At 45.4% G+C, this 27,185-nt stretch overlaps 1 protein-coding gene across 2 annotated transcripts in view; it reads left to right on the forward strand.

The window, feature by feature from the left end:
- The window catches only part of KIAA0586 (KIAA0586 ortholog), a 637,696-nt gene that overhangs the window by 144,641 nt on the left and 465,870 nt on the right, over positions 1–27,185 (forward strand). For both annotated transcript variants that reach the window (XM_086937986.1, XM_086937987.1), the window contains exons 11-12: positions 16,456–16,682; positions 20,811–20,883. In XM_086937986.1, coding sequence (XP_086794112.1) covers positions 16,456–16,682; positions 20,811–20,883 — 300 coding nt within the window. The remainder of the gene's footprint in view (positions 1–16,455; positions 16,683–20,810; positions 20,884–27,185) is intronic.

Raw genomic sequence — 27,185 nt, forward strand, 5'->3', positions numbered from 1 at the left:
TTAGATTTAAAGTCAGACTCACCATGGTCAGTAAAGGTTCCATCTATAGAGGGGTTGGGTTGGGGTGGGGGTGGGGACTTTTGTGTAACCCTCACTGCAATGTGAGCTCCAAGCTGCGATCCCGACCCCAGGTTACTGGTATCTCATACCTGACCAAGGCGGCCTCCCTATCCCGCGAGCAGGGCTATCTATATAGGGGCCGTGAAGGCACATGGTGGATACCCACAGGCTTGTTCGGGCACTGCACGCTGCCAAAACATCCTTACAACGAAAGTAAAGGAAGTGCCCATGTATGTGTGGCAGGGTGATCATTTCCTGCAGCAGACCGCTGCAACTCCAGTTAGCTGCTCTACAGCATGCTTTGCCTCAAATATGGCCACGCCCCTTTCCCGGGTATGGCAGTTCTATCTTAATAAATTACGTTTAGGATAACATGGATAGGATAATGTGTTGAGAGTAACAGGTAGGGGCGAGACTGCAGGCGGACAGGCTGCTTCAACATGATTGTAAGGACAATCATTAAACAGTTTCCTAAGATGATTATTCTGATAGATACATCTGCCGTGTGGATTCCTCACCTTGTGAATATCCCCCTTGCGTCAGCAACGTTCGGAAATTTTCTTCGTAGCACGCCGACGTGGGCGACGTCACAGGAGCACGGCATCGCGCGCGACTCCGTCTGACGTCACCGACCCCATATCAGGCCCACGCCGGCGTGATGACGTCAGTTCCCTTATTTCCGCGTCTCCGACGCTAACGGTTTTCGGGATCTTCAGCGATACCTAGTATCTTTCTGTTAAATAATTGTCACTGTTTCTCTCTTACGACTTGGTTCTTCTCCGGAGATGTCGTCGAGGAAAACAGGCTTTCAGCCATGTAGGTCTTGTGCCCGCATGATGTCCATCACTGACCCACATAAGGATTGTTTGTGGTGTCTTGGTTCGAGTCACGACGTCAAGAACTGCGATTCCTGTTTTAAAATGAATCCAAAGGCGCTTCGAGAGCGTGAAGCTAAATTACTTTTGGCGAAAGTGAAACAGGATTCTGGACGACATTCGAGATCGACGTCACGAAGATCGAAGTCGAAGCAAAGGTCTCGGTCGAAGTCGGGATCGGCGTCGAGATCCAGAGCGGGTTCGAGGTCTGGAGAGGAGTCGAGATCTAAAGCGAAGTCAAAGTCCAGAGAAAGATCTAGGCCTAGATCTAAGTCTGCTTCCGGTCATGCATCGAGCTCCTCGAGGAGAAAGCATAAGAGGAGGAAGCATAGCTCGAAACATCATTCGGAGAAGGAATCCTCTGACTCGAAGAGAAGGTCTCACAAACATCGTAAAGACTTTGTCTCTCCTTCGCCTGCTTTGTCAAGAGAAGGTTCTCCGGCTCCGGAGCCGGACCCGGAGCCGGTATCCTCGGAGCATGAAGAGGAAGAAGAGGTGACTCCTCAAGAACCGGCTTCAGCGGAGACTCCTGTGAACCCAGAAGGTCAGGGTGAGGATGTGTCGGGCGGCCTCCATTGCAACATCCGGTAGGTCCGTACCCTTCCTTTCCCGGTCCTGGACAGGATCCCTCGCATTTTCTCAATGCGATGTTTGGAGTATATTCTAGGGCTATGTACCCCTCTGGAGCGCCTGGTGGCCCCATGGGTCCATTATCATACAATCTGGGTATTCCTCAGTCGTACGCCCCAGCTCCATTTATGCCTTTCATGCCGGCGCCTCTTTCACCATGGCTCGGTACGGCTCCACCGAGGTCTTCGACTCCGCATGCGGCTTCGCCGACTTCGGATCGACCTCGCAGTCGAGATCGAGGTACCACGCCTGTTCATGGCTCTCGTCCTGCTGCTTCGGCTCCTCGATCGACGTCGGAACCGGCTCCGTCGGAGTCGTTACCGGATCCGTCGACTTCGATTCGTTTGGAGTGGTCGAGGCGAAGAGCTCAGCGTCTTCTCGAACAAAAGGATGATGAAAGTTCTGATGTGGAAGAAGGCGAGCTTCCTGATCATGATGATGATTTCGATGAGCTTCGGGATGCTAGTGGTCTGGAACTCTCTCCCGAGTGGGGTCTGCCTTCGACTTCTGATGCACCATCAAGGGACGTGGCACCCTATCACGTGGTTATAAGGAAGGCTGCTGACCTTCTTAGCTTAAAGCTGCCCACAGTAGAGTACAAGCCCAACATCCTCACTGAAGTCTTGCATTCTCCTTCTTCGATTGTGGAGCCTACACTGCCATTTACTGATGCCTTGACGGATCCAATTAAGGAGATTTGGAAGAGGCCGTTGTCTGCTCCTGCAGTTTCAAGGGTTATTGCAAGGCGCTATAGGGTGGCTCCTGATGACCCTGCATTTCTTTCTACGCATCCATCTCCGGAAAGTCTTGTGGTTCAGGCGGCTTGCTCTTATAGGGCTGCAGGCTCTTTCCCTCAAGTGCCAGCTGACAAAGAGTCTAAGAAATTAGATCAGTCTGCGAAGAAGACTTTCTCTTCTGGGAGCATGGCTCTTAAGTCATCAAATGCTACTTGCCTTTTAGGTAGATATGTGCATGCGCTAATGGACTCAGTGAAGCAATTGTCATCAAAACTTCCTGAGGAGGATAAGAAGAACTTTAATGAAGTGGTCTCTGACACTCAGGCTGCGGCCCGCATGGTCATTCAAAGCGGCATGGACACTGTGGATTCTGTTGCTAGAATTATGGGCTCATCCATTGCGACCAGGAGAGCCGCATGGTTAAAGTCTTCTGATTTCTCAGCGGATATGCAGTCTACATTGCTGGACTTACCCTTTGAAGGAACTGGCCTTTTTGGTAAGAAGGCTGATGTGGCCTTGGAGAGGTTTAAGGACAGCCGTGCCACTGCAAGATCTTTGGGTCTGCAGATGAGAGGGTCGACGACTAGGAAATTCAAGGGATTTGGTAAATCTTCTTTTTGTCCCTTCAAGCAGGGCCAACAACAGCAACAGCAGCAGCAGCAGAACCCTCTATATAGGTCCTATAGAGGTAGACAGAGGGGTCGTGGACGTGGACGTCAAGTCTCCTCTTCCTCCACTTCCTCCAATAATGCCCAACCCCCACCCGCATCAGCAAAGCAGCCCTAGATCCTCCATTCTGGATCATGTAGGGCCAGTAGGGGGTCGGCTTACTCACTTTCTACGAGATTGGGAATCGGTTACATCAGATCTTTGGGTTCTCAATCTCGTAGAGAATGGGTATGCACTTCCTTTTCAGGAGTTCCCTCCCAATTACCCTCCTTGCCAAGGTTATTGTTCGGAGGACCACCTGCTTCTCCTGCAGGAGGAAGTCCTGGCACTGTTTCGAAAGGGTGCAATAGAGGTGGTTCCAGAGCAGGAGAGGGGTCAAGGGTGCTACTCCCGGTATTTCTTGATTCCCAAGAAGGATGGCAGGCTTCGGCCGATCCTGGATCTCAGGATTTTGAACCTCTATCTCAAACAGGAGAAGTTCAAAATGCTCACCCTTGCTCAGGTTCTTCTGGCGCTGATGGAAGAAGACTGGATGGTGTCGATCGACTTGCAGGATGCGTATTTTCACATCCCAATCCTGAAGTCGCACAGGAAGTATCTCCGTTTTACGGTGGGATTGCAGCACTACCAGTTTGCGGTCCTCCCGTTTGGACTTACTACTGCGCCTCGAGTTTTCACCAAGGTGATGGCAGTGGTGGCTGCGCATCTCAGAAGGTCAGGGATACCTGTATTCCCTTATCTAGACGACTGGCTGATCAAGGCAGAGTCGCCGGAGATGGTGCTCCATCATCTGCAGGAGACAACTCAGTTGTTACACAGGTTGGGTTTTTCGATAAACGTACCCAAATCTCACCTGGTGCCCTCCCAGCGCAACCTGTTCATAGGTGCGGTACTGGACACTTCTGTATGTCGTGCATTCCCTCCACCTCAAAGGATTCACGACATTCAGGAAATGATTCCTTTATTCTACAATGGAGCGGTTGTTCCAGTCCTGAAGGTCCTTCGCCTGCTCGGTCTGATGGCTTCTTGCATTCTGTCGGTCAGTCATGCACGCTGGCACATGAGGGCGCTCCAGTGGTGCCTCCGCAGGCAGTGGTATCAGCACAACGGAGATCTCAGGGAGTCAGTGAAGATCTCCAGGGAAGCTGCAGCGGATCTGTCTTGGTGGGGCGTGGAAGGCAATCTGTCGCAAGGAAAGCCTTTTCAACTGCCTCCATCAGTGGCCACAGTGATAACGGATGCATCCACTCTCGGGTGGGGTGCTCATCTGGGAGACCTGGAGGTCAAAGGTCTTTGGTCTCCGGAAGAAAGGTTGTTTCACATCAACCTTCTGGAATTGAGGGCGATACGTTTGGCGCTCAAGGCCTTCCTCCCTTCCCTTCGCGGTCGTTCGGTTCAGGTCCTAACGGACAACACGACTGCGATGTGGTACATCAACAAGCAGGGAGGGGTAGGGTCGCAGTGTCTCTGCAGAGAGGCTCTGCGTCTCTGGTCCTGGGTTCAGGTCCATCAGATTTGTCTGGTGGCAAATCATCTGGCCGGAGTACTGAACGTGCGTGCAGACAGTCTCAGTCGGCAGTTCTCTGCCGACCACGAGTGGAGGCTTCACCCGGAGGTTGTTCACGACATCTTTCAGATGTGGGGGACTCCTCGGGTGGATCTATTTGCCACTCGCGAGAATGCTCACTGCCTTTCATTCTGCAGTCTCCAGTATCCGATGCAAGGAGCATTGGGGGACGCGTTTCAGTTGGGTTGGGGAGATCAACTCCTTTACGCGTTTCCTCCCATACCTTTGATTCCTCGGGTTCTGAGGAAGATTCGTCAAGACTGGGCCCAAGTCATATTGGTTGCTCCGGATTGGCCAAGAAGGGTGTGGTATTCGGACCTACTCCGCCTCTCCTCTCACCCGCCGCTCCGTCTCCCTCACAGGGCAGACCTCCTCTCTCAGATGGAGGGGCAGGTTCTACACCCCCACCTCCAGACATTACACCTTCATGCCTGGAGATTGAACGGGGCAACTTGAGTTCTTTTTCTCTCCCTCACGAGGTGGTGGATGTCATTCTGCCAGGCGTGACACCACTAAGTCCATTTACTCCTATAGGTGGTCAAAATTTGTTTCTTGGTGCAGGGAGAGGGATGTTGACCCTTTGAAGGCTCATTTGTCTAATATTTTACAATTTTCCCTTTATCTGGCACAGCAAGGTTTGGCTGTGGCCACGGTCAAGGGTTATCTTTCGGCCTTATCGGCGTTTCTTTGTTTGCCGGATCAGCCTTCTCTCTTTAAATCTCCGGTGGTTTTGAGATTCTTGAGGGGTCTCGTGAATATGTTTCCTCCTACTCCTTTTATTGTTCCTCATTGGGATTTGAATCTTGTGCTGACCTTTTTAATGGGTTCTCCCTTCGAACCCTTGCACAAGTGTCCTTTGAGGCTTCTCTCTTTTAAAACTATCTTCCTCGTTGCAATCACCTCGGCAAGGAGGGTAAGTGAGCTTCAAGCTCTGAGTTCCAAACCCCCATTCCTGACCATTCATGCTGAAAGGATGGTTCTTAGGACCAGGGCTGCTTTTCTGCCTAAGGTGGTGACTTCTTTCCATCTTGGGCAGTCCATTACCCTTCCTACCTTCTATCCTCCCCCTCACCCGTCTAAGGAGGAAGAGAGGCTGCATCGTCTGGACCCTAAGAGGGCGGTGTCTTTCTATCTGGACAGGACTAAGGACTTCCGGATGGACGACCAGCTGTTTGTTGGCTTTGCTGGCTGCAAGAAGGGCAGAGCGGTGCACAAGCGCACTCTTTCCAGGTGGATAATCCTGTGCATCAAGATCTGCTACTCCCTTGCGGATAAGGACCCTCCTGAGGGTATTAGAGCTCATTCAACTAGAGCAAAGTCTGCAACATCTGCTTTGTCTAGGGGTGTACCTGTTGAGGATATTTGCAGGGCCGCGACTTGGGCCTCCCTCCACACTTTCGCGAAGCATTACTGCTTGGATACCGAGGTGAGGAGGGATGGCCACTTCGCACGCTCTGTCCTCCAAGACTTCCTGGTGTAGCAGAGTGGACACCCTCCTCCGGGAGTGGGGACTGCTGTGGGAATCTATTCACAAGGTGAGGAATCCACACGGCAGATGTATCTATCAGAAGAACAAGTTACTTACCTTCGGTAACGCTTTTTCTGCCTGTGGATTCCTCACTGACCCACCCGCCTCCCCGTTGTCCACTCTGCTATACCTGGTCTTTCTGTATATATGGTTTATACTATTGTATTGATTTAGTTCTATATGTACTGTGTACATTGTATATTTGCATGTTTGCTATCGTTGGTCCGTCCGTGTGCCTCGAAGGCACGGAAAAAAGGGCGGAACTGACGTCATCACGCCGGCGTGGGCCTGATATGGGGTCGGTGACGTCAGACGGAGTCGCGCGCGATGCCGTGCTCCTGTGACGTCGCCCACGTCGGCGTGCTATGAAGAAAATTTCCGAACGTTGCTGACGCAAGGGGGATATTCACAAGGTGAGGAATCCACAGGCAGATATAGTATCTACCAGAAAAAGCGTTACCGAAGGTAAGTAACTTGTTCTTTACTAACACAACATGTTGAATTAGACACTTTCGTTTAAATTCATTAATTAACACTGCCCGTAGTATTTAAGTAAATAATTGTATTTATAGCCATAATAATCTAATGAATGCTCGGAATTTGGTTAACACTTGTACAATATGCAAGCCTACTTAGTCGTTCCTTGCACATGCTCCCCAACTGTACCCAAACAAACAAATCAGACACTTTCCCCACTGCTCCCCAACTGTCTCAACCCAAAGGCAGAACTGAAAGCGCTGTAACCGTCAGTGTTTCTTTCCTCCTGGTCAGAACTACAACTATAATCATATCAGCTTGCTTTGTAATTAACGAAACAAACTTGTCAAGCTCTATGAGAAAGGTCGATATGAAAAGGAAATAGCTCTTTGATGCACATTCAGCTTGTTGATTTAAAACCCAAGATGCTATTAAAAACAAGAAGGCAAGAAACAAAAAAAAAAAGAGCACTCACCTGGACATCTTCCAGCAGATCTCTTGCTTCCTGCTCTCCACTCCTCCTCCCGATGACGCGGCGGAGGCTCGGCCGGCTGGGCCAATCCCCGCGCGGCCCTGGCTGCTTCCTTCGGCTGGGGAACTTGGCTTCGGGGGCCGCGGCGGGGAAACAAAGGGACAATGCCGGGTGGGCACCGGCTTTAGAGGTCAGCAAAAGCGCTCCACGCGCTCTAAGTGAGGCTCCTTCTCACGGCCCAAGCAGGGCTCAATGCCGGACCAGATTCGGGGGCGTTCCCGAGGGCTTTTGGCTGACGTAGCGTGACGTCGCCAAAAGAGAAAAATTCTCGGGAACGCCCCCGAATCTGGTCCGGGATTGACGGACAGAGCCGTCTCCCAATGGCTAGCCTCCATTTATGGAGCTAGCCAATGGAAGAGTGGGGCGGGTCCCCGTTCCACACTCTAACTCATAAGGTTTTGTAGCGCATGCACACTTCGTGCGCATCGCTAGGCAAAACCTAATAAAGCATATATGTACACGTGCGCAGATCTCTGCAGTCTGGTAGAGATCTTTGCACTGAAAACGTAGGTGAGGTGGAGATATCCAGACAGAGATTAGTGATTAATATTTTTTAATAAGTGAGTAGTACTATTGTAGCATTGCTAAACGCAACATAAAATGCAGCCCCTGTGAGTTTGGATTTAATTGCAATGTTTGGCAACCCTTTTGTGGAGGGGTCGTCCCCTTCATGGTAATAGGGCATGTACCACTGCCTGGAGTGCTGGACTGTTTTTGAAACTGGTATCCTGACTTTTACTTTTGCGATGGCTTCATGCTAATCAAATGGTCATACAGAGACCTAGACCTGTCACTGGTAATGTGAGGTACAAACCCTGTCCTGTGTCCAGGAAGGAGCACAGCAAGTATACCCTCATAGTGGGCATTAAAGTATGGTCCTTATCCTGGTTGCATTGTTGGCAACATACTGTGTTTTTTTAAATATTTACTGTGAAAAGGCTTTTTCCTCTGTGTCTTATAGAGTTTGGTCTAATGATGCCTCTCATGTAAAGTTCTGCTGTTGGGGGTACCCAAGAACCTTACGTTTACATTCCGTGTGGGGGGTACCCAAGAACCTTACGTTTACATTCCGTGTGTGTGTGTGTGTGTGATGTAGGTTTGTAGTAGCACATGTATGTTAGTAGGGCTGCGTGTGCGTATAGGTGCGGTATGTGTCTGAGTACTGGGGCCAGTTGGATCCATTTCGGATACCCCTGGGTTAGCATTTTTTTATTTTTTTATTTTTAGTGTATCTTATATAGCGCACGGCTACCCCAACGGGGTGTCCCGGCGCTTGCATTGGGAACCCGTCCTGGCTTTTCCCAATGAGATAACCCGTACTGGGCATCCCCAAGGTGAAAGCCAGGCATCCCGCCGCGGGGGGCCGTAGTGGAGATTAAGCAAGCTATTGCCAAGAGTTGCAGAGTGTGAGCCCGTGATTTGAGTAGGCACCGAAGTGAGAATTATCGAGTCCGTGGACACTTGGGCTCAGACCCTGCCGCGTCGGGAATTGAACCCTGGTCCCGGGTCTGACCTCAGCTTCCGGGTATGCCTCCTCTAACCATTGAGCCACACTTCTCCGCATGGCACAAGATGGAGGATAAGGACAGCTTCCCCAAACAGTGGAAGTGTATAGTCTGCATTATTGTGGCTGGAGAGTCGTGTTCCAAACACTGAAGTGAGGGAGGATAAATATTGGGCTCCCCATAAAAATAAATGTGTACCTCGTTAGCAAAGGGCTGATTAGTTCTTCCTAACCTCTGCCATTTGGTAGATGGTCAGAATGAGGATTGGAATGATTAGTTCTTCCTAACCTCTGCCATTTGGTAGATGGTCAGGATGAGGATTGGAACTGCAGTTTTTGTTCAAGGTGATACAATTTCTATCCTGTGCCTGCAGATTTGTCTGCACCTGATTGATGCTTCATGAAGGACAGTGATAGCCTGGTGCAGAGATATCACACTTCATTATACCCTTGTTTTGGATACTTCTCCCTGGAGCCATCACCATTGCTACCTGCTCCAAGAGCCTTCAGCTTGCACGATGACTGTGTTAGAGGAACAGCCTGAAAAAAGATTTGTGAAAGGGATCCAACCCACACCAGTTCTGGAACCTAGGACGGCGGATCCACATTCCTTGTCTATAAAATGTGTATAAAAGTTGTATCGAAACCATCCCAATTTGTTTCAGTTCTTATTCTTAATGACCAAAGAAGGGAGTGCTCTGTAGAGTACTGCAAGCAGTGCTGTGTGTCTAGGACTGGTGTCTGCATGAACTTTGTCTCACAGAGGTTAGTGAATATAACCCAAAGTCTGCATTTTCTACTGGAAAAGCTTAAGGTCTTCTAGCACCTAGAAGCATACCCGTCTGTTCAGAGAGGGAAAGAAAGTCTCTGGCCTGCAGGAGCAGATACTATCCGTGAGGAAAAGCCAGCTATGATCCTGGTTTGGGGAAAATCCAGAATTTGCCTTTTGTCCTTGTGAGCAAATCCAGAGCTCATACATTTCATGAGGGGTCTCCTATTGTGGCCCATGCAGGGGACCGCAATCACAAACCAAGCCAAAAAGTTCTTCTCTGCTGTGCCGCACCTCTGCGATGCCCAACAGCTTGATGGTGCTGTCAACCCCCAAATGAATCCTGCAGAGGAGCCGCAGGCACCACTGAAACAGAAGTGAATCCTAGCCCAGAGGCTGCAACTTCCTGAAGCAACGCAACCCATTTGTCGACCTAGCCTGGAGGTTGGTATTGCCTGCAATGAGCCCCCTTTAGATCTCGGCCTAGGGGACCCACCGAGCGTGCCTGCAATGCTGCCCCCATACTGCAGTTCTTATTTCAAGTGAATACTCTGCTTAAGCCTCGTGTCAGTGGAGATGGTGTTGGTAGCGCCAGTCATAACGGTCCGTACGAGCGCTGGCTGACTGTAACCGCGTGAGCAGTTAATGTAATCTCTCACAAAAGTCTGAACTAGATGCGCAGATTATGTTCAGTAGTGGGAACAGAGACTGTTGCCTTATCGACCCCTTTAATTTAGGTACGATCTATTGACTTGAACTGTGAACAACTCAGAATAAGTACATACCTAGTGAACTGCATTGGTGCCAAATATTTGCCTATGACTATATGATAGTAGAAGATCTACAGACTTGATAATCACTCATAGAATGGCAGAGGGCACCATAGCAGGTAGATTGCTTAACTAGGCTTTTTAGTTGGACTTACTACCTTCAACTGAGCACCACTGAATTGTCATATTACGTTTTGTAGTGGTAATAAAGCACTGCACAGGGCAATACCTTTATCATGTCTGTTATTTGATTGAGTTCTGAGCTTCTCCCCAACCTTCCTCTTCCTCACTCTGCATCCCTGAAAGGCCTTTGACTGCTTGCTCTCACTACCCTGAGAGTCAAGTGCTTGGCTCAATTTTCACAGCTGTAATAGGTCAAAACCCTTGACACCAGTGGCATCCAAGTTCAGCGACCAAGGTGAGGGCCCAGTTGCCAATGTCTGCCCTGTGCCCCCTGAAGAGGATCTGCAAACCACATAAGACTTCTTTAAAATGATTTAGTTTATAGGACTCATTGAAATGGTTAATACTTTAAGGGAATTTGAGATGTGGGATAAACTGCAATTGCAGCCAGTCTTCAATAGCTTACCATGATGTGGCAGGAGTGTGATATTTCTATAAAAAAACTGTTAGTTATGGGTGATATCATGCCGTTTTGCATAATGTAGGGCGAATCTGGGTCATCATAGATTGTTAGTTACATTTTTCCATATGCTCAATTTTGTTAAAATCTTTACAACTGAATTGGTTCAAGGAAAGCTCTGAAACTGCAAAATGTATTCTAGTATTCGAACCCAAGTTTGATTTGCTTGTAGTGCTTACAGTTATACGATGACACAGAAGTTAATATTTCTAAATAGGAACATGATGTAGAGATTAAGGAGTAAAATCCCAGCAGACATGAATCTGCATACGCTAAATAGGTTAACTAAATAAACACTAGTATATCAGTGGGCGAGTGCATGCACGATTGATGTCGGGATTTTGAATTTGGCTACATATGTTTTAGTTGTGTCCAACACTTAAGCAATACCCGTTTTAAATATTTGATTATTCTGGACAGGTCATTAACATTTCTGTTCACATTGATGTAAAATTGTGATGTGTAGTGCTAAGTGACTCATGTATTGTGTGTTTGAATTGGCAGGTGGTACATTAGTATACTCTGCTTCTTTTATTCAATTTATTTTTAGTATGCATTTATAATGTTTTCTGTGTATATCTCCCTTTGAACTGGAATATTGTCTTTTGTTTTATTCCATTATTTTGTATGCATTATACCAAAATTATTTATGGGATTGTTATGTCGCAATATGTAGAAGTAGGAGAGATTTGGTTTCAAAGGAATGTGTTGTACTTTCAGACCTGACTTTCCCTACATGTATTTGCACATAATAAACATGGTTTTAATGGGAGAATATCCTGAATGTTAGACCTGTCAGCGTTAGCGTGGTCTTCCCCCAAACCTTTTGCCTACTTATTTCCATTTGTGGGGCTGCATTTCGTTTTTGTTGGCCATAGCACTCTGTGCACTTTACCATTACTAACCAGCCCTAAAGTGCTTTTGCTCACTACGCTAAACATGGTTTGATTGGCCTACACCCAATTGACATATTTTATTTACTTATTAGTCCCTTGTATCGTGGTATACCATGGGGCCGGTAAGTTGAATGCTACCATTGTGCCTGCAACAGTTACTGTGCCACCCACTTAAGAAGCACCTTAAAACATGTCCCTGGCCTGCCACTGCAGCTTGAGTGCAGTTTTAAACTGCCATGTCGATTACAACACCCTTGTCAAGTCTTGAATTCTCGTTTAAGCCCTAGTTAGCCCACAGGGAAGGGTGCTGTGGAATTAAAAGGTTGTATATGTACTTTAAAGTTTTACATGTCCCAGTTGTGAAATTAGTTTTTTGCTACTGCAAGGCCTGCCTCTCCCAATTTATAATATTAGGAGTTCCTTATTACCTTTAATAAGCTGTAATTTCCATGTTTGGTATCTATGGAATTATAATGATAAATCCCCTTTAATGTTGAAGTAGGATTTTTCATTAAAATTTGGAAAATACCACTTTTAGAAATTTGCCATTTTTCTGACCTTAGCCCTTTGTGCCTGCAGTCTGTCTTGGGTCAAATGACTGGGTGTAGCTGACAGACTTTGCAAATTCCTCTTGGACAGTCACACAATAGAGGGATTAGGTGTGCCTCGTTGGGCCATCTGCTGGTAGGATGGGGGGTGGCAAAGCTTAGTACAGACCCACTTGCATCTGAATAGGGTGTACTCTACCTAAACAACTGCATTGTCACTGCAGCCATCTCGAGCCAGAGCAGGAGAGTCAGGAAATTCCATGCACTTAAAAGAAGCTTTTCTAGAAGCTTCTCCAACCTTCCAGAAAAAAAGGCAACAGGCTTTAAAAATAAAACCCTCAGACCCACTCTTCAGCTCACTACTGGACCTGTGGAAGGACTCTGAGGACTGCTTATGCAGGGACCTTCTGCAAGACTGCTGCCGTACCTGGAAGGATTGATTTTCTATTTGGAGCCTGTCTTGAGCCCTCAGAGACATACCTACTGTTGATTCCTGCATCTTCACTTGTTCCCAGGACTACCAGTGTGACTCCAGGGGCTAGTTTGCTGGCTTCCTGTTCAGAACCACGGTATGCAAGAGACTCCCACAAACTTCAAACCGCACCTCAACTCACCCTGAGTGAGTCCTGCACCCCCAAGGAGTGTCCCACCAGTCTTGGACCCTTGGATCTCATGTTAAAGGTCCCAGATGGCCAAAACCCAAAATTGAGGACTTAGAAAAATGTTGACCCACAACTGCTCTGAGAACCAGGAGGAGACTGGGACCAACCTGCTATCTTATCCGTCTAAGGAGCATAGCTGGTCAGAATGACTTTGCAGCTTCACCTACTATGTTCTTCTCTGGAGCAACATATCCTTTTCAGCGGTCCTTCGCCAGAGAAGTATTTGACCTTGTGGAGCTGTTTTCCGCTCCAGCCCTCTTCCTCATCCTGCAGGAAATTTTCGACTTTCATTTCGGGGAATAAATACAAACCTAGAAATCTTCGTTGTGGCTTTGACCTAAGGCCATCCAACGATGACGCCTTCTGCAGCCTTGGCCCGCTGAACTTTACGTTCTCAGACACTTTAATTTTTTTTAATTATAAGTCTGTAGGTAAGTGCTGACTGGGCCTAATCCACTTCTTGTATCCGAACCGTTGTCCATCGTGGTCGGCCATATTTTTCAATTATGACCCCGTCTCGAGCGACTAGATGTCCGCGGTTGGCGATTTGATTTTTTTAGGAGCGAGTTGTTACAAAAAACTTTAAGAATTAATAATTCCGGTTCTACTGATTGGATTTTTATTGTTTTGGTTTCAAATAATTTATTTAAATTACTGTATTTATCTAAATTAGTTTGGGATTTTTCTTGTTATATTTTCACTTTATTTCTGTTTGTTTGCTGCAGAAATACTTTACACTCTGCCTCGAAGTCAAGCCTTACTGCTTTTTGTGCCAAGCTACCCTAGGTTAATTTAGTCACGTTTTGTGGTATGGTACACCCTGCATGGGATTGTAGCTGTTAGCAATCAACCAACGACCAAATTTCTTACACTGAAATATAAATGCAAATGTATACCTATAGTGGCTATCACTGCATAGGAGATTTGAGTGAACTATGGAATAGTTAGCTGATAAAACACTGGATTAAAATATGTAGTATTAAGTTTTGAATGTGTGAGAAGGATAACATAAACATGATCATTTGAAAATTAGAGTTAAATCTGTAATGGAATATATGAAAAGTTGTGTCTGAAATTAACATTTAACTTTGAAATACTTAACAATCTCATACAGTACCCATTAGTAATAACATTCATTTAAGTGAGAAAATGATTCAAGTTTAAAACACTGGAAGCAACGCTGACAAATATTTGTGGCAAAACACTCAAGAACTTGATAGCGTGCCAGAATCTACATCATCCCTCATTGATCCTGTGCCATTTCATAGTGGACCAAAATTCATGTGCTTAAAAAACCAGGATTAAAGTTGCTCCTGTTTTCTGTGTGTATGTTACCAACCCCTTTTATCGGTAAGCCTGTCAGCTGGCTACTCATGGTGCTAGAGTCCAAGGAGATTAAAGATTATGGCAGGTAATTGCAGATCAGCAGGGTTCCCTCCTGATTTTTATACAAAAAATGGCTTTAAGCCTCAAACTCTATACCTATCATGAGTTAGTAGTAGTTATGTTTTATCTATTAGTTTGTCCTCATTTGTTTTTAATTCAAATAATTTTATCATATTTCAATAAATAATAACAAAATAAACCATATAAATATATTGTGACCAAGTATTCAATAAAATGATATGTTTTTTCAAGGACATCTGTATATTTTTTAAAGAGAAGTATATCCACCCACATATACAATAATTCGATATCAATTTTATGCAACCAGATCTGTACCAGCCTCAATAGTGTTCTATAGGCATGAAGATGATATAGATATAAACTGGGTGGCTATGTGGCAACCTTCACACTGTTAATGATAATTGTACTCTTAACGCTTTCTTTCTAATAAGTGCAACATTTGGCAGCAAGGCTTGTACAACCAGTTTGCCTAGTGCAACCTACCTGATGCAGCCCTCACTTCTAATTCTAAATTGCTGTTGACTCTACCAACAAAGTTGAGAATGGGAGAGTCAATCTTACGAAAGAGACAAGTGTAGTCTTTGCAATGGATATACTGCTGTAGAGCTCAGCTGTCTGAGGCCTCCTTGCCTATGTTCTGTGTAATTTAAGCTTAACTCTGGTTCTGAGTTCATGATCTCTTGGAAACCCCCAGTCAACCTCTCTTCAATGTATCATTCTCCCCAGGCAAACTGAGGTGCATGTGGCCTGAGCCTCACAAATCTGTATTGATGAGGGTTCGATCTGCAGTCCGAGATCTGTTGCTTCTCCAACAGCTGCCGTTTTTTGTCCTTCCCCAGAGCATGCTCGTCCTTAAATTGCAACCTGATACTTATCGTATTGGTTGAAGTGTATGTTACCCCATTGAACTTTCTCTTCCTCCCCATTTTCCTCCTCATACCCAGAGGGCAAACAGCTGCTCCCGCAGACCTCCCACAGTACATCACAAAAAGCTGTGGCTATATTTGGCAGATTGTGCCACACAAGTTTGAAGGGTTAATTGGCATTTTTGTATTCTGCATGGTCTACCTCCTATGACTTTATTTTTATTTACCTTTTTGCATCTATTGTTCTTTCTCTATCCAATATTTATATGTATTATTCTCAAAGCATCTCTGTTTATTGGGTTTTGTGGGGCTCATACAACTTTGCATCTCAAAGTGCTGAAATATATAGCAAATTCTCCAATTCACCTTAATACCAACACATTTCTTCTGAGTCATTAATGTTATATTACTATGTAATTACAAATTTTTTAACTTCTTGACTACAGCTGGTCTTCCTTTTAGGCTTATCCTTCCACATTTAGCAAATCAGTAAGTTATCTCTTCATTATTCTCACCAACTCTCCATTCAGGCTGAGCCTTTAGTTAGATCTAAACTTGAATCTTGAATTCTCCATTTATTTATATAAAAGTTTCTGGTGATCCAGTTTTGAGGGCACTGGGTCATCACCACTTTTGCTTGTGATCTTGCAACTTAACATCGCCTTCCTGCAACCCTTGATTAAAGTGTAGCAGTGGTGTCCTCCACTGTAAACATTGATGCACCACTTCTAGTTTCTTACCCATCTGGTCATCTGTTTTTGCATTAATTTGTAATTTTTATGCTTTTCCTCCCTCTTTTTTCCTCCACTGGTCTTAGGTTCTTTAAAATTGAGCATAGTATCCAATTTTTACTTCTACTTCTCTCACAGTTTGTTTACAGATTGTACTATTGTTTTTGACCACTATTTGGAAGGTGACACTTGTGTGGGATGCTATTGATTGCAACACAAACATATGATGGAAGCAAACTCTGCCAGTGATAATTTGAAAAGAGTAAAACTTGCTGATGGTAAGGGAGGGGTTGGCGAGGGTAAGCAGGGAAGAATATGAATGGGCTGCAAAAGCAAGTTTTGCAATTTCTTTAATGTGGAATGTAATGTATAACATGGGTCAGATGGCATATCTCTTGTTCTTTACAACATACTTACAACATACTTACATGTTGATTAACCAGTAAACACCAATTTAAAAATAATCTGTAATCCTAATAATACTGGAGCCGAAACAAAATGTACTAAAAATATGTTTAAAGGATAACCTTAGTGTTTGTGCACTATTAGATTTTACAGAGGATACTTTTTCTTTTACATGCTAGACCAAAGATACCCTTCATCGGACCATGGTCCCCGACAATCATTATCTTGGCCAGTCATCCCTCTTGCAAATGAGTAAAGCTCCAAAGTCGATGTTTGAGGATGCAGAAAGGATTCTGCGAGAAGTGAAAAATGATAAAAAGGTTCTTGAAGACAATCTAGAAGCTATTATCCGTACAAAAGATGGATCTGCAGTATACTCACTCATCAGTGCTTTGACCACAAATGGGTAAGCTTTTGCTTTTTGCAGACAGTACCAAATACCAAGATTGACAAACAACCTAAAATCACCACTTTGCCAAGTAAATTTACTTTCAGATCATTCTCTAATTGTTACTAAAATACTGGAAATGTTAACCCGTTGGCTGCTGCCGTCGGCCAACGGTCGTCGCGTGCACTATCTTGGTAGTGCTGCGCACGTCCGTTGGCCGACGCTGCCCCACCCATTTTTCGAACAATCAGCACTGGAGCTGAACGTTTGACGCAGCCAACGGGTTAAATTGCCTACAGTTTGAAGGTAATGTAAGCTGTTTCTCTACATAATCCCATTATTTTGTAAGCAACTAATACATTTTTAGAGCCTACTTTGTATCGCATAGAGTTCTACTGCAGGTTTTGTGCCAATGAAAATTGTGTCTGAAACCTTTTCCCAGAGGTTTTGCTTATTTTTCCTCATTGAAAACGGACCACATGAAAGAAAAGTGACTCAGTCACTCTTGAATAAATCAGTTTCAGTAATTTGTGGGAAATGATCACTAACAGACTTTCTACACTTACACCATAATTCTGTGTTTACAAAGGTTTAAGCTTCAGTGGTCATGGATAAAGTTACATACCTTTGATAGTGTGACAGCAGGTCATATGGTTGATGACCATTCTTTACGTCTATCTGGTTTCCTAATAGATCCTAGACAACCATTCTATCATTCAGAGTCAATCCTATCTGATTGGTGTAATACCCCAGTTATGAGGGACGGTATGCAGATATTCTCAAGTTTGCCTCTTTATTACTGACTATCTGTTGATAAAAGCAGTGAAAATATAGACCTGAAGTTAGGTGTGTGCAGAAATGTTTATAGCATTTAATATTTGAATTAAACCTATTTCTACCTGCTCCCGGTATTTATGGACATGGAAATGAAGGCTCAGTTACAGTAATTTGGCCAGAATTGGTGCTAGATCAGACTCTAAGATTGGCCCTGGGTTGAGGGCAGTAGTGGTTAGATTTAGTGTTGGACCTGCATGGGTCTGGCTGGGCTGGTCTATGTTCTCTTCAGTTCTTTGGGCTTTTATGCAAAACCAGATTAGGCTGGTTAGCCCACTGGGCTGTAGTGGCGATGTTCTGAGTCGATCTCTGTGACTGGCTATGGACTGCAATGATTCAGGCTCAGCACACATGCCGTTTGTAAAAATAAATAAATAGGAAGCCTCTTTGATCTTGAGACGAATAACATAAAGCACCTAACAGCTTGGGCGCAATCTTGTACATCATCTTCCATAACTTTAAGAATGACATTTTCTGGAAAAAGGTGACTCCTTGTGGATTTTGTGTGCTTGGCAGAGGCCCAGCCTTTTAGGAGTACAGCACCCTTCGGAATTACCCAGAGCGCCCTACAAGACTGTGTGATGCAAGGTATCATCAGTGAGCCAACTATGCAATATGACCCCCTCCCTCCTGTTGTACGTATGTCACACCCTGTATTGATTTTACATGTCATTTTCTATTTTTCAGTATATTTGTTAGCCTTCTACAGTTTAGCATGCATGATAATGCACAATCTATGTATGTGTCTAACTTGTGTCTCCAACAAATAAAATAGTTTGCAGCCTTTCTTTGTCAAACCCAAACCTACTTATTTCATATACTTCTCTGTTGGTTCATGGGTAGCAGATAAATACAATTTGGACTTTGGACTGTTCAGAGATCCTTTGAAGACAATGGGATAATTTAGGGCTAGTAATGCCTGGTACAGACCTTCTCCTCCAACATTCCATAATTTTTTATTCTGTTTATCAACTTTAATTTAGGGCATTGATGCTCAGTGGGTGTAATGCTCTAATGTTCTAATATCCTTTTAGCCTTGGCTGTACCAGTTGTTAAAGGCCATCTCCCTTGTTACAGACCCTCACTTGTGGCTCAGACCAATAACTCAGGTTCATGGCTTTTACTAACTAGTATAGCCCTTGACAGCAGACTACAAGGCTGGATTGCATTCATCCAAAACGGAAAGAAAAACAGTTTCTCCTGTTACAAACAAGCATTTGCAATAGGCCTCGCATTTACGCGAGTTTGAGCTATTGGCATTGTAAATGACAATGCATTTTTTAAGTTTTGGTTTTTAAAACATACATAAAAGACATTGTCATTTACAATGCCAATAGCTTAAACTCGCGTAAATGCAAGACCTATTGCATTGCAAATGCTTGTTTGGGAAGGCACGAGGGCCGAGTTCTGCTGCAGCGTGCTCATCTAAATAACAAAAATGCCATTTATCTTGTGTTACTCACCCATCAAGGAGTGAACGGATATGCTATAGTGCCGCTCGAGGAGCTGAGGAAAAGGATGCACTATTTAAAGGTGGGCTGGTTGGCTGTTAGACCACGCATGCTTGCAGCGCTTCAACTCTCTAAATCTACAACAGCATAAAATTCCATTCATTGACATCGCAAGATGTGATATTTTAGGCAACAACAGGTGTAATTTTCATGACCTCGGCATAGAACTCACTAACTAGTTACAGGAAATGTACGCTGGCGTTACGATTTCCTGCATGTAGGAGTCCTGTGGGTGACAAACTGCAGGCTGCCACTTGAGGAATAAAAAAAACTGTGCCATCGGGCAGGCCACTCTGAAGGCCTAGTTACAGGGCAAACAAACACCCATTTACAATTTTAGAACAGAAACATCCCAGGGATTGAGCGTGGGGGCACTAACAGAGGTCATGCCTGCCTGTCTGACCCAGGCCAGTAGAGCTGCAACCCCTCCCTGCACTAGAAGCCCTACTGAAAGCAATTGTAAGAGCGAGTAATATTGTGCACAGTCCCACACAAGGCCACTGCTGAACACAGAACATACCAGATGCATGGGCTCACATAAGCCATGGGGTCCGGGAAAGACCACACTAGAACCGGAAACAGATTGGAAAAGTGTTGTGCGGCCACTTCTCTCTCATTCTCAAAAACAAGGCAAAATCAAACCGCAAATTATCTTCAGCATTTGATCTGAGGGTGACATCACCATGGGATATGCATCTATGGGTTCACCTGGACATGTGTACACAAAGCGGGTATATACCGAGAGGCGGATGTCAGCCAGATCATCAATTCCTATCCTTCTCACGTGTTCTCTCCATGTTCAAGGAGTCTAGCTTAGTTGGTAAAGGCTAAATACCCCACTACATCCCTAAACTTTAAAGTATAATTTTGTCTACTCAAGACTAAAAAAGTGGATAAAAAAAACACTCTAATATTCAGTTATCTTCAGAGTCAAATGTATATCGTTTCTTAAAAGCATTCCATCTGCGTAAACGTGCTTGAAATCGTTATGAACAGTACAATGTTTGCCCGGACCTGGTTAAACAGGAAAACAGAGAAAATACAGTATTTGGTGTTTCAAATGTCAACTTACCACGAAAAGCTCTACTGAATGGCAGTTTCATGTGCAGAGGTGTCAAGAAGATATCAGTTCACCTCTTCATAAGCATGCCCTGCTTTCACTCGCCTGTTTGAGGAGATGATTACAAATGTCTTCGCTCTCCGAAATAAAGTAAAAATAAGTAAATAAACGGAGTGCGGTGTCCCTAAAGCGGGCGCCGCGCTCCGAAAAACAAGTACGTAAAAAAGCTGTCGACACGTTGGACGGCCCTGGCACCGCCCGAGGGAGAAGGCAACAGGAGGACACGTGCCGCCTGGGGTCCGTAAACAAGCTGTCGCCATTGTAAAAAAAATATAGTGCCTACCTACTATTTAAGGAGACAGTGTAACGCCGCAAGTGAAAGATCCAGTCCGGATGGGTCATCCGATAAGGAGACAGGGCAGTAACGTTGAAGCCTCATTTTGAATCGAAAGCTAGCGTTTAGCATAAACGATGACGCCAGCCAATAGGAATGATGGTCGGGGCTTCAAGTCCACTTCTGAAATCTACTCGAATACAAGAAGCCTCGCAGAGCGAGCAGCGCATGCGCGCTGCTACGCAGGTCTGTGAGACCTAAAAATGTGAGAATTTCTTGTGACCTGGGTGACCCATCTCTCCGTCCCTGTTCATGAGTTTTCTTTAGAATTCTTGGCAGCCAAATATATAGTTGGACATTGCGAAATGCCTTTTGGCTTACACTGTGTCTTTTGTTTTTCTTTTTAGGGATGCTGTGGAGGACATTCGCATTAAAAGCACAGTTGATGCCTGGATTAAAGATATCAGTACTGAAATTCAGGTAATGACACCACTATCCGCATTAAGATCACCAGTTATATTATAATTGCTGTAGAAAGTTCTTTCAAAAGGATAGAAGATATTTGCGTTTTTATTTTTTAGTGATATATAATTGTGTTTAGATTTTGTATTTTCATAAGATAGGACTGAAAAATATATTTGTCTATGGTACCCAGCAATTATAATGAACACATGCCATTCCATCTTAACTCCTATGTAGCTATCTTGACCGTAGTAGCTCAGAATTAATAATAGTATAACTAACAAGCACACACAGTACAAATGTTGTCATTGTTGTGATTTTGAATATGAAAATGAGATTCACTGGCAGCAAAATTACTTGCACATATTAAGTTACTGCGAGGGCTGACTCGAGTTTAACCTTCCACTAAAAAAACATTTGAATTTCTGGTTAGTCAACGGTCTTCCAATTTTGAACAAAGTTAATTTCTTCTTTACTTCAGTGACACAAGTTGCCATTTAATACAGTCTAATTCAACTTTCTCTTCCAGAGGATCCTCATCAATATTCATATGCACCGACTAGTCCTGTGGGGATCCTGTAGCATTTGAAATATTATACATATATGTATATCTAACTTTGTAAACCGTACATCACATACATTTTTTCAGTCTATAGACAGGCTAAAAATTGCCTCATATAATTTTAAAAAAGAAGCCAATTATGTAAAAATTAGTCACTGATAAAAAAGTGACTATAGAAAATCTTTCACGAACCTTTTTTTATTTTTAAAGGAAAGGGAATGTATGGCATTCTTAGCCAATAGGCTGCAATGCAAAGCAGAGGGGAGAAAAACTGGCGCTGGGCCTATAAGTACCTCACAATATCAGCAGCAGTTTCTTTATGAGGGTAGGGGAGCGTCCACCCCCCCCCCCACCCCCGCCAGCTGCACTAAAACAATATGAACAATCAAATGCCATGAAATGATTTCATTGCCATGTTATTTTTCACAAGGCACGCTGCGGCCGTCAGCCTGTCCTGTAGCTGGATAAAATAGGGGAGTGTCCTCTGCTGCATGGAGGACCCGAGCAGTGACTGGCCAGACACTTGCGAAGTGTGCAAGTCAGTTTGTCCGGCTTCTCTTGCTCTGGCCAAACTGACATGCAGACTTTGAAGGTCTCCACCTAGCTGATCTCCACCCAGCTGTCTCAGACAGCTTAGTGGAGACCAAGCACAGGTCTACAGGGCCTTAAGGAGTGCCATGGTGGTCTCTGGCAGACGGGTCACATATGTAAGGGTACACATAGCCAGCCCTTTAACCCTGTCTTATACTGTACAGCGACTGGGAGGCATGTAGGCATGAAACACTACTACTCCCAGCGGCCCCAGGGATCGAGACGGGAAGAGACACCTGCAAAGAATCACTGATCGATGGCAGGATATAAGCCCCTCCTTAATACCGGTCAGGTGCTTGACGCCCTGATACCCGAGAATTGGTGGAAATAGTCTGTCTTCCCTGCTAGACTGCAAATGGACCTCCACAGAATCGACGCCGGGCGGCGCCCAGATTACTAGCTGTTTAGCTTCTCTGGCCGCGTAATGGGGACCGTACGAGGACACAGAGATGATGTCTTTCATGTACCCCTAACCTTGTGAATTTACCCACTGCTCCTGTGACATAACTTGAACGCTCCGCAGGGATATTGTGCGCCGAGGACCGAAGAATTTCCCCTTCTGCGCTCTGGGTAAGCCCTATTCTTTTCCTGCATTGATTCCGGTAGTTTTCCCTTGGCTTCTGCATTTTGTATCTGCTAGAGGAGAGCACAGCTCGTTGGACCAAGTTGATCAAAGCATGCTGAGAGAGAGTGGGACGTGAGTAAACCAGAACCAGAGGGGAGTGCTGTGTTATGAATGTGTTTTATAGGAGTGTTTTTCTTCTTACCTTCTGTTTCCTGTATCACTCACAGGTTCTGTCCTGTATGGTTGGAGGGTCCCTGACGGCTGTCCACACTGTCCAAGAGGGTTTCCTGACCTCGCCTCTCCAAAGCACATCACATCCTTTATTATTTTTTCCCATTCCCCTGATGCTTTTCCTTGCAAAGCAGTGATCATAGAAACATGCTTTGGGGAGGCAACGAAAAAGGGAACAGAAGAACTCAATCAATCAAAAGATTTTTTTTTAATCCCTGCGAATCATAAAAGTACATGCCAACAGGAGGGGAGGTGGTGGATCAAGTTAAGATCCAAGGGCTCAGATTACCACCCACGGAAAATTGAGAATGGAAGGTCCAGCCAAAGTCAGAGCCCCAAGGTACAGTAACTGACAAAAGCGACTAGGCTGTTCCTAAGAGAGGAAAGAAGGGAAAGATGAGGTCACAGGAAGGGCAGGGGTAGTGCTCAGTGGAGGGCTTCCCTGGGTATCCAATTTGTTGGATTTAATGGCCTCACACACCCTTGCGAGTGTCATGCTTCATCATAGGCATTGCTCCTCGTTGGGCAGACGGTGCAATGCCCAACGGTCTCACCTCAAAGAGAGGCTCTTTGACGGAGATCTTTTATCCAACTGCCTATGGGTGAAGTGCGGGTGAGGGGCCAAAAGGGAAGGGATAGTGTAGATAAGTGGGTTTAAAATGTGGCACAAGGTACCGGAGATCAATTTATTCTGGTGGTCCCCTGCCACAAGTAAAAACAGTGAGTAGCCTGTGATCGAAGGAAATTAGGATTCCACGTCACGATCCAGGACTACATTACATATCGTGAGGTCAACATGATTCTCGCCTATGCACACTGGCTGCGATTCTTCAGGATCTAGTTAGTTACATCTATCTCTAAAAAACATGACCTAGTAAAGTGTCAGTTACTATTTACAGTTGTACTGCCTGTATGGTACTGCTCTTGCCTAGGGGAGACAAAAGAAATTGTTACCATAGTTCAGTGACAACAAATGCCCCTTTGTGACGTGAACACGCAGTGTTGTTGTGGAAAAGGTGACAAACTAGCAGTGACATACTAGTGGTGATTAGTGACCAGTATGTATTGACTTTTATCACACTTCAACAAAACACAGCATACATAAATTATAAATAGCAGCAGAGTCCCTGGTCAACATCCTAAGGCTAGGGTAGCATGTTACTCACCTAATGGTCAAGGTGTATAGGTGTCAACAGCACCCGGTAGGTTTGACATCAAGGGGGGAACCATAGGGGTTTAAGGCTATGGAGTAAAACAAGCAACAGTGCAAGCTAAATGGTTTGTTTGTATTGCACAAGTGCCTGCTGTAGTTTAATGAGTGAAAAGGAGATGTCTGGCGGTCAGTTGGAAAAAATGTGTGTCATCGCCGGGTGGGTTAATCTGCATCGTGAGCCTCGAATATCAATGTGTGATGCTCGCTATGAGATTGTTGTTCCCATGATCAAGAATAATCTGCGCATTGTTTGTTTAGTGAGGAGGCACCGAATGCGAATGTGAGCAGTGCCGGTCATAGAGTTGCCTGTCAGTCAACCCTGGAAGTAGCCGCTAGATAGAAAGGTGAGGCGGAGGAGGGGCAGTGGTTGTTCCCCGTCTGTTGTTGGTTTAGGAATTTATAGCGGCGTGTCATCGGTCACGAGCCGTTGGTGCGTCCTCATAGTGCCAATATTGCGTTGGGGGGTTAGCGTAAGGCGGCTGCCTGAACGTTAGCCCTGGTGCTTACTGCTAAATAGACAGGTGAGAGGGAGATCGGACTTTAATCGCTCACCGTCTGTTGTAGGCTTAAAGACTTCGGGTGGTGTGCCTACGATCACAGGCAGTTAGCGCTCCCTCGCAGTGCCAAAATCGCGTAAAGGGGTTAGCGCTTAGTGAGTCAGACTCATGGGGAATCTCGCCAATGTAAGTAGCAGCGACGTGCATACGGTACGCCGTCGTGTCCATCGCCGGGTCTGTGTATAGTTTGGGGGGAGAACCACGTACTTCTCACTGTCTCGCTCTCAAGCAGTTCGCGCTCCCTCGCAGTGCCGATATCGCGTTAAGGAGTTAGCGCTATGTGAGTCAGACTATTAGGGAACCTCGCCAGTGTAAGGAGTTAGCGCTTTGTGAGTCAGACTATTAGGGAACCTCGCCAATGTAAGGAACAGCGGTGTGCATGCAGCACACCCTCGTGTCAATCGTTGGGTCTGTGTCCAGCTAAGGGGAAAACCACTTACTTCTCACTGCCTCAGTCAGTGCCCGTCGTGCCTACCCATCGCTACCGGGTTCCGGATAGTACTGGATCAAAGCGCGGTGGTCCGTTAAATGATTGTTGGGGGCGTGGTCAGTGCTTGAGGTAATCCCGCCCTGTGTGTCACGTGGGATCGGACGTAACCGTGGGGGCCATCTTGGAAAGGACCAATATTCATTGTTATTAGTGTAATGCGTACAAAAGTTTACAGAGAAAAGAAAGGAATGGTTGCCAGTAATCAAATGGGAACTATGTGTAATGATGCACTGGAGGCTTTTAAACACGTGTGTCACACGATTAATTACTTATAGTTCGCGCCGGATGAGGCAGGAGACAAGGTTATGTGGGCAACCTGATGTTGATGTGCTTACAGTTACAGTAGAGAGGTTTGTGGAATGAAGTGTGTTAAAGCGCACTCCACGGGATGTCCTCATTAAGTCCCTGCTTATCTGTGGATAACCGATGTATCCACCTTTGTTCCTTCTGGAACAAGTTCTGTTTGGATTTGTTGCTTGGTGTCTCGAGGATGAGCCATCTCAATGAGTCAGCAGTGTGGTTTTGGTCTATAAAGTGCCTGCACATCTTGGTATTCGTTTTTTTGCAACGAAAGTTGCTTCTATGTTCCGAGATGCGGATCTTGATAGGGCAGGTGGTCATGCCCACATATTGTAGATCGCATGGGCGTCTGAGTAGATAGATGCAATTAGGGGTGTTGCAGTTGGTATGGCATCGGAGTTCCCACAGAAATGTCTCTGTTAATTGAATGGACTTGGTAATACTGGTAAAGGGGCATACACTGCAGGAGCCACAAGGGTAGTGTCCCCTTACCGGTGGCCGTTGCCAGAGTGTTGTTTGCCTGTGGGTTTCAACTTGTTTAGGCCTGGTGTGGACAAGGATGTCCTTGATATTTTTAGGCCTTTTGAAAGCGAACCTGGGGATCGCAAGGTTGAGGTTTCCTGTGTTGAGGATCTGCCAATGTCTCTTTATGATTTTCTTGATTTCATTTGAGACTGGCGAGAAGGTTGTTACACTAGTCAAGAGATCATGGTCTTGGGAGGTTGGAGTATTGTACTCCAGGAGGGCCCCTCTGTGGTTATTCTGTGCCCGTTTTCGCGCCTTGTAGATTTCCCTGGTTGGATACCCTCTCGCTTTCAAGTTACGGGATAGGATGGTGGACTCAGTTTTGTAATCTGTTAGGTTGGTACAATTGCGCCTAACCCTGCAGGAACTGGCCAAAGGAAGGTTCAGTCTCAAAGCTCTAGGGTGGTGGCTCGTGAAGAGGAGTAGACTGTTCCGGTCCGTCGGCGTCCGATACATGGTGGTATCGATCTTACCCCCCTCTAGTCTGATGGTGAGATCCAGGAACGCTATCCTGGATTCGGAGGCAGTAATGGTAAAGGTAAGGTAGTTGTTGAGGGTCTTGAGCCAGTTGAAGAACTCTTGGTAAAGATCTTCAGTTCCTGTTCAAAGTATGAGGATGTCATCCATGAACCTCCTCCAGAGTTTGATGTTAGAGTGGTAGGGGTTCATTGGTCCATTGATATGTTTTTCCTCAAAGTCGGCCATGTAGAGGCAGGCCACCAAGGGGGCAAAAGTGCTGCCCATTGAAGTTCCCTGGGTTTGATTGTAGTGTTGTCCTCTGAATTCAAAGAAATTCTCAGTAAGGGCAAGGTTCACACACTCCATAATAAAGGAGGGTGGCGTGGGAGAGGTCCATTCCTCCGTGTTGAGGATTCTCTCAATCACCCTGAGTGTGGCCCTCTGTGGGATGTTAGTGTAGAGGGCCTCCACGTCAAGGGTGATAAGGAAATCAATTTGGATGTCTTCTTGTAGGTTGTCAAGGAGACGAAGAACGTCCTTGGTGTCTTGGACATAGGAGGGGATTCTCTTCACTAGAGGTTGTAGGAAGTGGTAGCAAAATTGTGAAAGGGGCTCTAATACTGAGCCAATGCCCAATACAATTGGGCGTCCAGGTACTGGGGTGGTCCCCATGTGAATTTTAGGAAGGGTGTAAAAATAGGGCACCCTAGTATCTTTTTTCACAAGGAACTCAGCCTCCTTTTTTGAGATCCACTCTTGACATTCTGCAGATTCGACCATTCCTGTAATTATAGTCTTGAGTCTTTCAGTGGGGTTAGATGGAATGG

Source organism: Lissotriton vulgaris, chromosome 9, assembly GCF_964263255.1.
Source record: "Lissotriton vulgaris chromosome 9, aLisVul1.2, whole genome shotgun sequence".
NCBI classification, from domain to species: domain Eukaryota; kingdom Metazoa; phylum Chordata; class Amphibia; order Caudata; family Salamandridae; genus Lissotriton; species Lissotriton vulgaris.